The sequence below is a fragment of the Psittacula echo genome, assembly GCF_963264785.1.
Source record: "Psittacula echo genome assembly, chromosome: 13".
NCBI classification, from domain to species: domain Eukaryota; kingdom Metazoa; phylum Chordata; class Aves; order Psittaciformes; family Psittacidae; genus Psittacula; species Psittacula echo.
The window spans coordinates 5,226,168-5,240,016 of record NC_137749.1 but is presented as its reverse complement, the minus strand read 5'-3'; the positions used below and the strand labels follow the sequence as shown (position 1 = coordinate 5,240,016).

The following is a 13,849-nucleotide window of genomic DNA, read 5'->3' as shown; positions in this document are numbered from 1 at the left end:
GGCTTGGCCAATGGGTTGAATGCTTCTTGCATTGATACCTTCTGTAATGGAAAACCTGAAGTCGGTTGTTTGTCCCCAGAACTGCTTTTTAGACCAAATGTAGGTGTTCTCCCTGTTCGTACAATACAGATGCATTATTGTACTACACGTCCTCACGTTGTTTCCCAATGCCGGCCGTACCGGCATAGTTCGGCTCACTCGAAAGAGTGCCTTAGGGATGCTCAGTACATGATGCGCTTGGATCCGGGAAGGATCCGTCGCCAAACCACGTGCATGAGAGCACACATGCCCGGCGGCGGGCTCTGCTGCTGCCGCCACCCTCAGCGATGGCAGCTCTTCGGGTGCAGGGGGCAGCTAGGCTTGTGCCGGCCCCGGTGCGCTGCCGGCAGCGGGAGACCAGTCTCGCCGGCGGCGCCTCTCCCCGTGCCACCTCAGCCGCTGCTTTCCGGGAGCCTCTGCAGCGCCGTAACGCCCCGCATGGAGCAGCCGCGTCGCCCCGGAGGAGCCGCCGCCGCTCTGTGCGCCCCCCCCCCCCCCGCCGAGGCTGAGCCACCACCGGGCTCCAGCGTCCAGGAGCGGCGGTGCTAGCCTTCTCCCAGCACCGTCTCCGGGGCCGGGCCAGGCATCCCCGCTCCGCCCCGCTCCGCGCCCCGCTGCCCGGGGATTGGGGCTGCCGCGCTGCCTGGTGCGAGGCGGGGCTTGGCTCGGGAGCTTATTTATTTATTTGTTTCCCTCCTCTTTTCGTGCTTTCCGCGACATCTCCCGGCTTAAATCTCAGTCTTAAATCTCTCTGTGTAAACAGCAACCGCGGCACGCGTAGGATGGGCCGGGGCCGAAGGAGGCGGGCTGCCGGGCGGGCCGGGGCCGGCGCCCCGCTACGGCCTCAAGCCGAGCAGCATCGGCTGGAGCGGGAGGTACCCGCCGGCCGCTGCGCCCGCCGGCCCCGGGAGCAGTAGGCACGTCTGTGGCAATGACCTTCTGGGGGGAGCCGCGCTCGCCCCCTCCTGCTCTTGCGGAAAGTCAGACAAGTCAATAAGGAAATCGAGAACTTATAAAAAGAGAGGGAGAGAGGGCGCGCAACAACAAACCCCAGCCTCCGTGTCTGGATGATTTCAGGGTTGATCAGCATCACCCAAAGGAAAACTTTGGTGACGCCCGGGGAGCAGCCGTGCTTTTCCAGCGGGATGCGGGCGCTGGCTTCGTGAGGCGCGAGCAGCCGGAGCGTCTCTGTCCAAGGAGCCAAAGCCCCACGGCCCCTGACCAGCACCTTGACCTCACCTCTCGGGGTGTTGTGGGGTCGGGGGCTGCTTCCCTGCTTCAGGCTACTGAAGCCCCGGACCTAGATTTCAGCCTGAACTGTTTCCTATTTATTTACTGAGAGGAGAGGGGTTTTCTTTCACAGCATCTTCTGTTTTGAAGAAAGAAGGGAGAGAAGGGGAGGGTTAAAGCTAAAGAAGTAAGTCTTCTCTCTGAAGGAAATGGCTTTACTCTCTCCGGATGACCTGTTCTGATAATGTAGCCTCTCCAGCTGACCGAGTTTTATTTTGACTACAAAGTGTGCAAAACTGAATCATAACTGAACACACCCTAGGATGTGCACTTCTGGGATTAGCAATATGGGGCATCTGGGGCATCTGTTGTCACCTCTCCTTTTGAGCCTGGCAGCAGTTTTTTCCAAAGGTAAGTCTCAATCTCTTCACTGCATCTTGTTTCTTGTTTATTTTGCATCCACAGCCTCTGCCCCCTCTCTTGGCAATGCCTTGACTGTCAATACCCACAGTTCATGACTGAAAGACTCAGGGAAAGTCCTTGTGCTAGTCAGGAGCAGAGATACCTTGATGGGAAATCCCGTGTGGCTGGGGTTTTGTTGATTGACTCTGACAAAAGTCTGCCCGTTTACTGATGTATTTGTTACCTGGATATTGCACTTTCGATCATGTAGTAAATGCTGTTGATGAGGTTTGTTGGTAACTGTTTTGGATGGCAAATGGTTTGTTACCTGCAAATGTGAAATCTTGAGAGGTGCAAGCTGTTGGAGTTAGCTGCCTCTCTGTTATGTTTTAATAAAAAAATCCTGTATCTCAGACTGGCTGGCAAGGTTTTAGTGATCCAGAGGTATACGTGCTTACTGAAATGTTCAGAAGCTTTGATGGGAGACTGAATCAGGTGTCTGGTATTCTTCATGCTGAATAGAGAGAGAATGTCCTGACAGCGTGACTTCAGATGACTCAGTGGCACCTTCTTGTTGCCCTCGAGTGTGTTTATAGTAAGAATCAAAAAACAGCATATAGGCAATGCACATGTGTTTGTGTGCATTCAAGTCCTCCTCTGAACTTAGTTTTCAGTGATAGCCTCTCCAAAAGGTGAATGAATTTTTGTAATACTTAATTTAGATGATTCTGAGCATTCCTATGGAATATAAATTAGGAGAAATGCACATTTTAACTGAGCAGAGATTGTTCATCAACAGCTATACAGTTACATTTTAGCAGGGAAATAAAATTGAAGTTCACACTTGGTTAATCTTAAGAGAATAATAGCATGTGTATTTCATCTGTGTTTTTGCAAACATGCTTATAAAGAGTTCTTCATATAAACATCACTGTTTAAAAAAGTTCAACATCTTTTTACTCTTCCAGGTACCAGCACCTTTCTTTTTTCTTAACTGAGCTGGTTTTACTAGTTACTTATTTTACTGGACCCAGAACTGAACTTACGGACAGAAGGCAAAATACACAGCTTTGTGTTTCTGCAGTGGTTCCCTGTATCACATTCCTTTCTCCATTTTTCCTTAGAACAGGCTAAGGAAGCAAGCAACACAATTAGAAGTCTTCTCAAATGTTACCTAAACGCAGCGCCTACAGAAGTACAGTTTTAAAGTTGCAATTGGAAATGCATTATCAGCAGGGATTGGATGTTTTGAGTCTTTCCAAAAGAGTGATTCATTCACTTTGCACACCAGTAGCTTTTGATTTCCCAGCTGGGCTGCAAATTATGTATTTCATTATAAGGAATATCAGTACTTTAGGTAGGCTGACAATGCAGTAAGAATATAAACTTTTTCATCTCCTGTGTTTTTTGGTGTGTTTCAGTTTGCAGCCTTAACATGGCATTAACATAGTGTTTGGCTGAGATTTCAGCTATTCCAGGAGTGGCATTTCAGTCCTACAGTGTTTGTTTTACTGCCAGCTCAGCAATTGCAGCACTCATATGACTTTATTCTTAAATGTTATTTACATCTCCTTTGAATGATAAACATAGGCAGAAAACTTGACTTGGAAAGGAGGTCTTTTGGGTGGAAAAAAACCCTCTATAAAAACCGATGAGTGAGATTTTTCTGTGTATTGTGATTGTGAAGTCTCATTAAATCTGACATGTATTGAAACAAGTTGTGCCAGGGGAGGTCTAGTTTGGCTATTGAGAAAAATTTCTTCACCGGAAGGGTTGTCAAGCATTGGAACAGGCTGCCCAGGGAAGTGGGTGGAGTCACCATCCTTGGTGGTATGTAAAAAATGTGTAGAAGTTGTACTTAGAGGCATAGTTTAGTGATAGAGTTGGTAGTGCAATATTAGCGGTGGATACTATGATCTTAAAAGGTCTTTTCCAACCTAAACAATTCGGTGATTTTATGAAACCAGATACATGAGAACCCATTAGAATTACTGCTATTGTCTGTGCTATTTATTCTGCACTTCAGGTATCCAGTATATTAATGCGTGATTGCTGTGACTCTTTGCTGTCTAGTGTCTATCTTTAATGGAGTAATGTATTTCCATATTCAGTAGCAGATTCCATCTGTACTATGATGCCTTTGCATACTCTGGGAAGACCAGAGTGTTCTGGAAATCTACAGCATAAATTTGGCAGCATAAAAGGTTGATTTCCCCTCCCCTCCATAAGAAGATAGATGTAGTAGTAATCAGACTTGATTACTACTACAGAGTATGTTTCTTTGATGCCTTTCTGTGGCTAATAGAAAACCTCTCTCATTTATGACATGATGACAAAGTTTTCTTAAAGGGGTAAAAAACATCTTCTAACATGCAACAGCAATCAGCTGTCTATTGTGCATAGGTCTGTTGCTGATTACTCAGAACCATGGCAACACACCTTTTTACTGCCATATTTCCAAATCTTTCAGATAATAAGGTTGAACACTTTGGTTTTGCTTTGCTTGTATCTTGTAAATGCAGAAAACAGCTCCAGCCTGAGAAATGAAATCTTGTTTTCAATAGAGCTTCATGTTCTTATCAGAACAATTTGTTACTTATGTAATCCATGTATTTTAATAAATTGTCAGCCTAATTATACATGTGTGTGTGTACATATATGTGTATATATATAGACAATGGACAGTTTATAGGACAGTGTAACTGTAGTTATAGGGGTAGTTGCATTTCACAGTTTGACTTCACTTAGGAGTTTTCTGCAGTCAGTTCTAGGGAGCCAGTGCTTATCCTCAGCCAGCTTGGGTTTTTGCTGTTTGGTATCAACTATAAAAACAAAATCTTCAGAAATCTTCAATTAAAAAATAACTGAAGTCCAGTTGACATTAATGAAAACACAGAGTGATACAGCAGGCACAGTAAAGTGGATATTTTTTTCCTTTGTTTAAGGGGAAAACCTCTCACTGGACTCATTGGAGCAAAATAAAAACTATAATATTTTACTTGAAATTCAGGTTCCATTCTTGGCTTAAGTCTGTAATGAACTGAGCGTCTCCTGTGAGATGCTAAACAATTTCAGGATGTATGTTGTGAGACTTAAGATTGAGGAGCCTTTTACATTATGAATGTTTGTTGTCAGATAAAACTCCTGAATAAATTTCAAATTTCAGGTCTAAGTTCACAGTAACAAAACAAATGACCATTTTAATGATTTTTTTTCTGTCTGCATTCTGCTGAGTGTTCCTTGTTCTTCTCTGTCATCCTGGGCTGCAGTCTTCCTGCGAGTTGCTTTCTAATGAGATCTCAGGCCACACAGCTGCTGTTTTGATTTCCTTTTTCTCTGTTTTATGAAAGTGGAAGCTTGGCAACTGTATTAGGAAGGATTTTCTTGTATACCCCTAAGAGTGTTACTCATAGCCTAGAGATGTGGATAGTACATATGCAGTGATGCCAATCTCCTTGTTATCTGCAAGCTGTTGAAGTTAGCTGTCCCTCTGTTATCTTGTGTGTGTGTGTGTAAATCTCCCAGAAACCTAAACCCCCAAATGCTTAGTTTTGGTTACATTATAATAAATATCTAGATATTTTGATTTAAATTGCTTCTGTTTCCTTTGGAATTTTCCATGTTACAATATTGTTTGAACCCTCTTGATTTCTACTGAATGTTACAGTATGTATTTTGTTTGTCTTCTTATGGACAAACTCTATCTTGGGCTTACTCTATGTAATTTTACTGATTCTGTGATTATGCATAGTATCAGAATGTATCATTCTGTCCACATAACAATTTCTCTTACAATTTTAGTGGATTATATCTGTGAATTGTAGTTGTATAGGAAGCCACTTCATTTTAATCTCACTTGTGCATCTGCTGGCTTCAGTGGGGGTAGTGGTATACAAAGAACTACACAGCTGAGCTTATGAGTTATGTTCTGTCTTCCAGAAGGCTGTAGGCCATTTCTGAAGATCTGTATGTGCAGATCTTCTGCTGACACTGAAGTGCACTTTGGAGTTAAGAGAAGTAGAAACATGGAAAATGAAAAGCTGAAGAGTGCAAAAATCTGTGCTTCAGCACTTCCTACTTTGAAGTTCATTAATCTGGAACGCTGATAGTACATTGGTAATGTAAAATAGTGCTGCATACGGGGTCTAAGATGCATATTCTTTTTTTTTTCCCCCTCATTGGTGGTGACTAGAAAGGAGTTCATAGCTGAGTCTCAATTCATGTTAAAAGATTTTGATTGTGATGATGAGGGGCACATTCTTTTTCTGAAAGTAACAGTGCTGACATTGCTTGTGGACAGACTCATCATAGGCATCTCTTGCTCTGTCTGTGCAATTGATACGTATAGAACATTTATTGCATGCTGATTTCAGATGACCACAACTTACATGAGCATAAAGTACAGGTCTGGTCAGTAGTTTTTCTTGTAGGCTTTGCCCATGCGTGGAAACCCAGAAAGCTTTCTTAAAAACCCAAAAGGTAAAGGAAATCTTTCTACCTTAAGGTTAAAGATGTTCCCATAAACCCAAAGTTTTTGTATTTTGTCCCAGCTGCATTTAACTTAGTGTTGTTTGAGACATTTTACAAGGGAAGGGCAATTTAACTTGCACTTTTTTTGCTCTTACTGTGTTTCTTGCCACTGTGTACCTCTGGGAGAAGCCCCATTTTTATTTCTTTTCTTTCAGTAAAAATAAATTCAGACTAAACAACAAAAAATCTACAGCTAGACCCATGTTTTATTTGTCAGCTGCAATACTGGCTTAATGTGATTTTGTTTCTAATATTTCCCTGTAATGTTCTCATTTTTTACTTCTGTCTTTTCTTTTATTAGTTCCATAGGACTGGCAGGCTCTCTGACACCAACCAATGTTTTCGATATTAATAAAAGCAGCTTTATTCAATAAAGATCACTTTTATTTAATAAAAGAGAAAAATCAAAAGATAATCTGATTTTTCATGCTGCATTTGCACTAAATCAGCCTCCTGAGGTTGCTGTGGATGCCAAGTCTAGTGGCAGTCTATCACAGGTCCTAGGATGCATAAACATGACTCCAGATGGGTTGATTGCAGAGAAGCTGAAGAGGCAGCTGAGATTCTGGTTCGGAGGTTTGGTTTATAAAGTATTACATTAAATTACTTCATTTTCAGCAGTCTTTGTAATATTGCCTGCTGCATTTTTAATGGCAGTTCAAAACAAAGTGGATTTTAAATAGTTCAGAGACATTTAGATAACACTAATTATTAAGAGCATATTTAAAGTATATGTTTAAAGTATATATTTGAAGATGTTAGGCTACTTCACCCTCCTCCATGGGGGAAAAAATTAACTGTAGAATGAGGATTGGCTTCTTCATGTTCTTGATTTCATCTTTTATTGAGTAGACTTACTTCCAGTGTAAGGTGTTAGTCTGATGGCCCCACAAAGCTAATGGATTGAAAGTCTTCATCTCCTTCAAAGAAGTACAGCTTATGTAGTATCTATGCAAGCTTCCACTTTCTAGTTTAGTGGTATGACCTAGTTTTTTCTAGTTTAGTAATAAACTTGACCTAGAGAATGATGTAACTTCCGGCTCTATGATACAAGATATTACATCCATCTATTGATCCCCAGTGGGAGTGATCCAGAGCCCGTTACAGTCACTGCATAGAGTTTCATTGCCTTTAGCAGGCTTTAATTCAGAGCGTAGACAATTTTCTGGAGTGGTATTTTTCCGCCTGTGGCCCACACACTAGTGGTGATTCATAGAACATCTGAGCCATGTTGTGAAACCAGTGCCAGAAACCTTATGCGTGCAAGCTAGGAGAAAAAACAAGGGAGGAAATAGAAGTAACAAGGCCTCTTTCAGAGTGCATCCCAATTTGTGTTTGGTTGTAAACAGAGACCTTGCGACAATGTGTAAGATGGTCTGGATTTCTTGCAAAAAGTTAGATAGCTCTTGTCCTTTAAAGGATTGAAAAAAAACTGCTGTAGCAAGACTAACTGTAGTAATTTAAAGTGTTTCTCTGAGCTGTGTGGTATTGCCTCAGTACTTCAGACACAATTGCTGATGGTGTGTGTTTCTAATCCACTGCAGCGTGGGGTCACTTAAATCAACATTGAGTAGTGGTTCAGTGAAGCAATGTAGGAGTAGTCTGCCAGTCACTTAATGGTCAATTAACTTCCTAAAAGGCTTCTGCTGTACTCACAGAGGATGTTTGTTTGTTCTTATGCCCTCAGAGTTAGTTGTTGGGGTATTTTTAATTAAGGTTTCCAGAAAGGTTTCTGGAGCAAGTTTTCTCTGTTGCAGATGTTTGTCTCCCTGAAAGCTGCACAGCAGAATGCACACATTTTTGTTTCTTGTACAGATCATGTAGAACTGGTTGATAGTGGATTATCTGTGCTGATGCCACACTACCCCAAATTCACAAAATAGAAGGCCTGTTCTCTCCTGCTGTAGTCACTTTGCTTTCTCAGAGGCCCATCGAACTCTGTTTTTAAAGTTCCTATGAATTGATCTAGTTTGTTTAGTTATTTGGGGGTTTATTTGTAAATAAAGACATCATAGTGCTGTGTAAGATGCTTTGGATAAGGCTTTCCAGGAATTTGATATGGGAATGGTTAGTTAACCATTTTCCAGCCTAATTTATTCAATTTTATACTCACTTGCTTTTCTGCTAATGCTGTCTCTTAATAGCACCTCTTCTCTTGGTGAAACGCATTTGGCCTCATTAGTTTGCAGTTTTGCAGCTAGAGCAAGCAAAATAAAACCACATGTAAAATTGACCATGTAGACTGTAAAACACGAGGAAGGATATTGAATAAAGTAAGTCCTGTAAAAAGAGCAAAGTACATGAGTTAGGTAGTTAAAGAGAAAAAAGTAGCAGTGGTAATACTGAGCATACCAAGCAGCAGTGTGGAAAGATGTGAACACACTTTTTTATTCTTGGTGTATATGACTTTACAAGGCCAGACTAAGAAGCAATAGGAGAGATGTCCTCTGTAGCTGAACCCGGATGCTCTACAGCATGCCTTTTGCTCTCTTTGCTTTCAAGGTAGGCAGACTGTTGAGCAGTCAGTTTGCGGACTTCTTGCTAAGGAATAAGGCCAGTGTCCAGATGTTAACACAGGTGAGGCTGCATGCCTTACATGCTGAAAAAATCCTCAGATTTTTAAACCAGGGAGATTAGTCTCATCTAATGCTAAATGATCTCAGGACCTTAATTTTGTTGGTCTTCATCATCACTTGCTTGCTTTTTATTTATATTTTTAAAACTGTATGTCTTCAGTGTGCATTCTGTAAACTCATTGTACAAGAGGAGGAATCCAAAATTGCCAGAGATAAGTAGCTAATAATGTCTCTTAATATTAATCCAATCCATAATATAAGAAAGGAAACAATACCTCTTAATTTTCAATCCACTCACATATCAAAGATTCTGTATTAGCACATAATTGTATCCTCCATTTTCTGCTGAGCCGTAGTGACTAATTCCATTTGTCTTCAAGAAAATAGTGCCAAAGATGAAGTATTTGTATCCTTCAGAGTTGTGCATCTCTGTGTTAATGTAATCAGTCTTGCTTGGTTAACTTTAATTTGGTAATATACATTGGGTAGTTAGTTTTCTTGTCTATGCATGGCAAATTCTTACATTTGATTTCTGACATTGCTGTTAGCAATATAGGGTGTATTGTCAGCTTTCCCTTCTATGAAGGTGAGTCCCGATGTTGTTTCAGTGAACTGTGTTTTGAGCTACTGTTGAAGGAACTGTTCAGCTTTGCATAACTTCCCAGTGTAATAAACATGTAAACCCACCATGCATCAGCAGTTACCCTCCTGTCATCTTCAGCATGTTGCAGAAATAGAAGTAGTTTGGTCAGGTAGCTCTTGAGCTGGAGAAGGATATCTTTGTGATCAACAGCATGGGACTTGGGGCAAAATTGAGCAATTTTTCTGCCCAGCAGAGGGGCATACACATTCTGCAAGTTTATTACAATGCTTTGTTACACTGTAAGCAGCATTAAATGAATACTTTGTCTTCACTAATATGTCCGATTTGCACTAATTTTCACTGAATCTACTATTTTTAGGAACTATTTAACTCTGTTCACAAGATCTTTATAACTCAGGTGCTTTGTTAAGTGTCAAGCTCACCTGAAAATTTGAAAATACTAGAAAAATTCGGGCTGCCTTCTGTAAAAGGGAATGGAAAAGGGACATATGCAAAAGGAGTGTCTCATAATCTGCTGGTGTGCTAGCGCATAGCTGTTATGTGACTAATTGAAATTTGTCATCTTCTAAGACTGGAGAGGCAAGGCCGCTACTTCCTGATATCTCTAATGAGATTCTTTGTACTGATTCTTAGAAATCCTGCTGAAATACCAGCTGCTCAGCAGTCCTGTAAATCAGAATGGGAAAAGTTGGGAATCCAAAATATAGTAGACACTTTTAAAACCTTGGTTTAGTCTTTCTGAGTTTTGATATCCCTCTTACAGACAAAGAGTAGTTATACCCTTAGTGAAGGACAATAAAAGCGGTGTATTGCTTTTTTGATATGATGTTCTCCATAGATCCTCCCTTGTTTACTCCGGGTTTATCAGTTAAGGTTCTCTTATTCTGTATCCTTTTCCATATTATTAGGCAAATAGTTGTAAGGCTATCATGACTTCAGCTGTGCTATGCTCTAACCTTTGTGGTTGACTGTCTTCCCCTGAAGCAGTTGTCTGATACAAGATGATTTCTTGCATACTGAACACTTGTGCACAGTAGGATTCTGTTATATACTTCTGACTCTTTGACACCATCTGCCCAGTAAAGTGGTTTTAATGGGTTTCTACTGAGCCAGCCTATACTACAGACCTGACAGCATGCTCTGTATCTTCAAAAGTAAACAAAATCTCTTCAGAAAAGCTACCCATACCCATGAAGAAAAGCTTCTCCAACGAGATTGAGGATTACATGCTGTTTGATATTTTGTGGAGGCAGAAATATCTCTGTTTGATAGGCTTTAAAGTGGGAAAATGACTGATGGCTTGGAATGGTATTCTAATAGTGCTAGTTTATATTTTTAAATGACCTTATAAAGCATGATTTCTTGTCCCTTTTTTTTTTTTTTAGTCAGGTATTATTATCTTTTTAGAGAATTGCAATCATTTTACCTTGTTCGAGTTATTTTTATGAAAGCTGGGCAATATAGTGGTTCACAATGGTGATTTAGGAGTCAGGGTACCCCAGTGGCTTTCTGTAACCTTTGGAAAATCAGTTCTCTGCTTTCCCTTTTCCTTTGAAACTGCCTTGCCTGCTCAGAGTAAATGACCTGTTTTACTTGCTCTTTGTAGAGCATCTGTCCCTCTTCTCAGATGAGAATATACATTTTTACCACATTAATTAATTACTGGTGGCTGAGTTAGAAACAGGAATATGGCATTCTGATTGTCCTGATTGCTGGACAACGTGAACAACTCAGAGGCCTGTAAGAATAGAAGAGCAGTGTAAGGGGAAAAAAATAAAGAAATAATGAACAATCTGTGTGATTAAAAAATTCTAAGAGCATAAGTAGATCCCATCACATGATGTTACAATTAATAACTATCTAAACCTTTTCAAACAGCAGCGTGATAAAGGGCACATAAAAGGCTTCTAATGGAAAGATGTCATAAAGATGTTTTTATATTTTTTGTTATAATCCATGTTCTAAACTATTAGAAAAGGTTTTGAATATCCATATTAATGCAACAAACCACTTACAGTGAAAAAATGTAGTTTTTGACAGATGATATAGATCATAGAAATGCTTAATTCATTCTCTCCCTCTTCAAATCTTTGGGGTTTATTTTAAGCTCCTTCATGTTGCAAACAGCGGGTGGCGGTGGTGGTGATGAGATGAACTGGTGAAAAAACCTGTTGGCTAGTGGTTTCTGTTATTGCTGGGACATGAAAATTGAAGCAGACAATGTAAATGGATTCTTTCTTCTTAACTTCTGAGCTGACTTGATAAGAATGCACAGAGAATCATACACAATCCTTTAGCTTCTTGTTTTGTAATTTACTTATAGTTTTACCTCCAGCTGAAATGAAGGCTTCCATTGAAGCGTGAGTTTCTTTTGTCTTCTCTATGCCCTATATAGTGCTAGTTTTAGTTTGTAGAGCTGTGTAGGGAGCCAGTACAAGATATTTGAACCTTTTTCTAGTTGCTCATTTACTCAAGAATAACAGTTGCTGCAGTCCCCCTCAAAAAATGATCTTCAGCGCTACTGTGGATGAAATGCTAACTAAGGGAGATACCTAAGATCTGTGATCCTTACACAGTTGGTTGCTGCTGCTGTTACCTTTTTTTCCCTCTTTGTCTTATCACAACTTTGGGTATTGCTGTAAATGTTCCCTGCTGTTTCTGCTGCATTAGCTTAAAATACATGTATCAGCATCAGCTGTGTCTTTTCTTGCCTTTTTATTTAGACTCTTCATCTGAGTAGCAGTAGGTCAGAGTAATGGTACAGTAATCACTGTTGAAGCATTTATTTGTTTGTTTTCTTTCTATTTCTATGCAGTCATAGGTTCCTTTCATCCTTTCATCTATTCCTATCAGAATTATGCATGCGGTTTGGATCAGACCCTGATAAAAGAGAAATATTTTTAAGTAGAGGATACTATACATAGCAGACCTTTGTTATGGTATTTATAGTCTTGATGTTTAGAATGTCTTTGTATGTATTATAGGTTCTCATCAAATAATCAAATTGCATCAATAGTAATAAAAGAGATGGTTCATGAAGAGATTCTTTTCAACTGTTCTCTTTTCAGCAGCTTCAGAAAAAACGATGAAGTTGGCAGCATATTTGCAGTGCTAACAAATTTGGGCTTTGGCAGCCTAAATCAGGAACAGTGAATTCAAAACTGAAGATTCCTCACAGAGACGTCTTGATAGTAACTGTCTTTAGGTGCAGGGGGAACATTCACAGACCTTGGGTGATTTTAGCTGTTGCAGTAGGTCATAAGATAATCTTTCAGTTAATCAGTTGTGTCAGACCTTGTCTTTATGGCCTACAACTTCTACCTAGGAGGTTGTTGGGAGACAGTGAAGATCAAGGGATGAAGAAAAATTCCCCCCAAAATGCAGAGAGAGCATTGCAGGATGTTATTTGGTGTAATGGGACTTTTGTTGAGTCTCAGTTCATAATGTGGAGTGCCAAAGCTCATAATTATTTCCGAATATGTGTTTTTTCTCACTTGTGTTTTCAATCTGGGAATAGCAGCCATCCTAGTATTCCTGTCTGTGGTGACACTGCACTATTCTCTCAGCCTATTGTCTTTGGACTTTGACTTGTTGCTGCTAGTCTGATCGGTTTGTCAGAGGAACTACACATTCTCAGCCTTGTTTTATCTTCTTCTGACAGACAAGCACTATCAAAATCTCATCTGGAGCCTATGGAATTATTGTAGCAGTTTCAGTTATGTTTTATGCTTCTGTGACATCTGTCTTAGGAATAGCTCATCTATTGTATTCCTCTCTGTCTAAATCTAACTGGTCCTTTGCAAGTGCTGCTTTCTTCTACCTCTTCATTTTCTTCTCCAATGACTGAATAAATGTTTCTCTCAGGTACTTAGTACGTGAATTCCTCCATACTTCTTGCACTTTTCCTTGCCTCCTTAATTATAGGTCAGTGCCTTTACTATTTTCCTTTCAGTTGCAAGTTTAAGTGTTGTTTTTAGCACTGACATGAGCAGAAAGTAAACAGACTATATCATGTTAGATTTTGAGATGATACTGAACTTGTAGTACTGACCCATAGGAGTTATCAGAAAATAATTGTAAACCTAGTTTGGGAGCCAGAAAATCAAGTTTGAGGGCAAGCAAGAGGAAATTTATGAAAGTTGGATGACAAGAACAAGTAAAGATCAAACTTTGCTACTGCTCTGTAGAGTAAGAACTGGTTGTGAAGAATGGGATTGTGAATACTGCATAGTAAGGAGAACCAGGATATCTGCTGCCTGTACTCTGTGGCTTGCTTCAGGCAGACAGTAAGTGAAGACTATGACCATTAACAGAACATTCCCGGGAGGTCTAGAGTCTCCAGACTCCCTCACATGTGCATGTACCATAGTCCACAGGCAAGTTACACGTGTATTTGACCTTATCCTATAAAACTGGTATCCTACTGAACTGCAACATTCCCCTCACATGAGTTAAAAGCAGCTTGAGC

At 40.4% G+C, this 13,849-nt stretch overlaps 1 protein-coding gene across 1 annotated transcript in view; it reads left to right on the top strand.

Moving 5' to 3' along the window:
* Positions 1 to 1,592: 1,592 nt before the first annotated feature.
* Positions 1,593 to 13,849, top strand: part of TMEM132D (transmembrane protein 132D) — a gene marked incomplete at both ends in the record, with an annotated part of 240,913 nt that continues 228,656 nt past the window's right edge. Inside the window, one exon of the mRNA XM_080628514.1 lies at positions 1,593 to 1,680. Coding sequence (XP_080484640.1) covers positions 1,593 to 1,680 — 88 coding nt within the window. The remainder of the gene's footprint in view (positions 1,681 to 13,849) is intronic.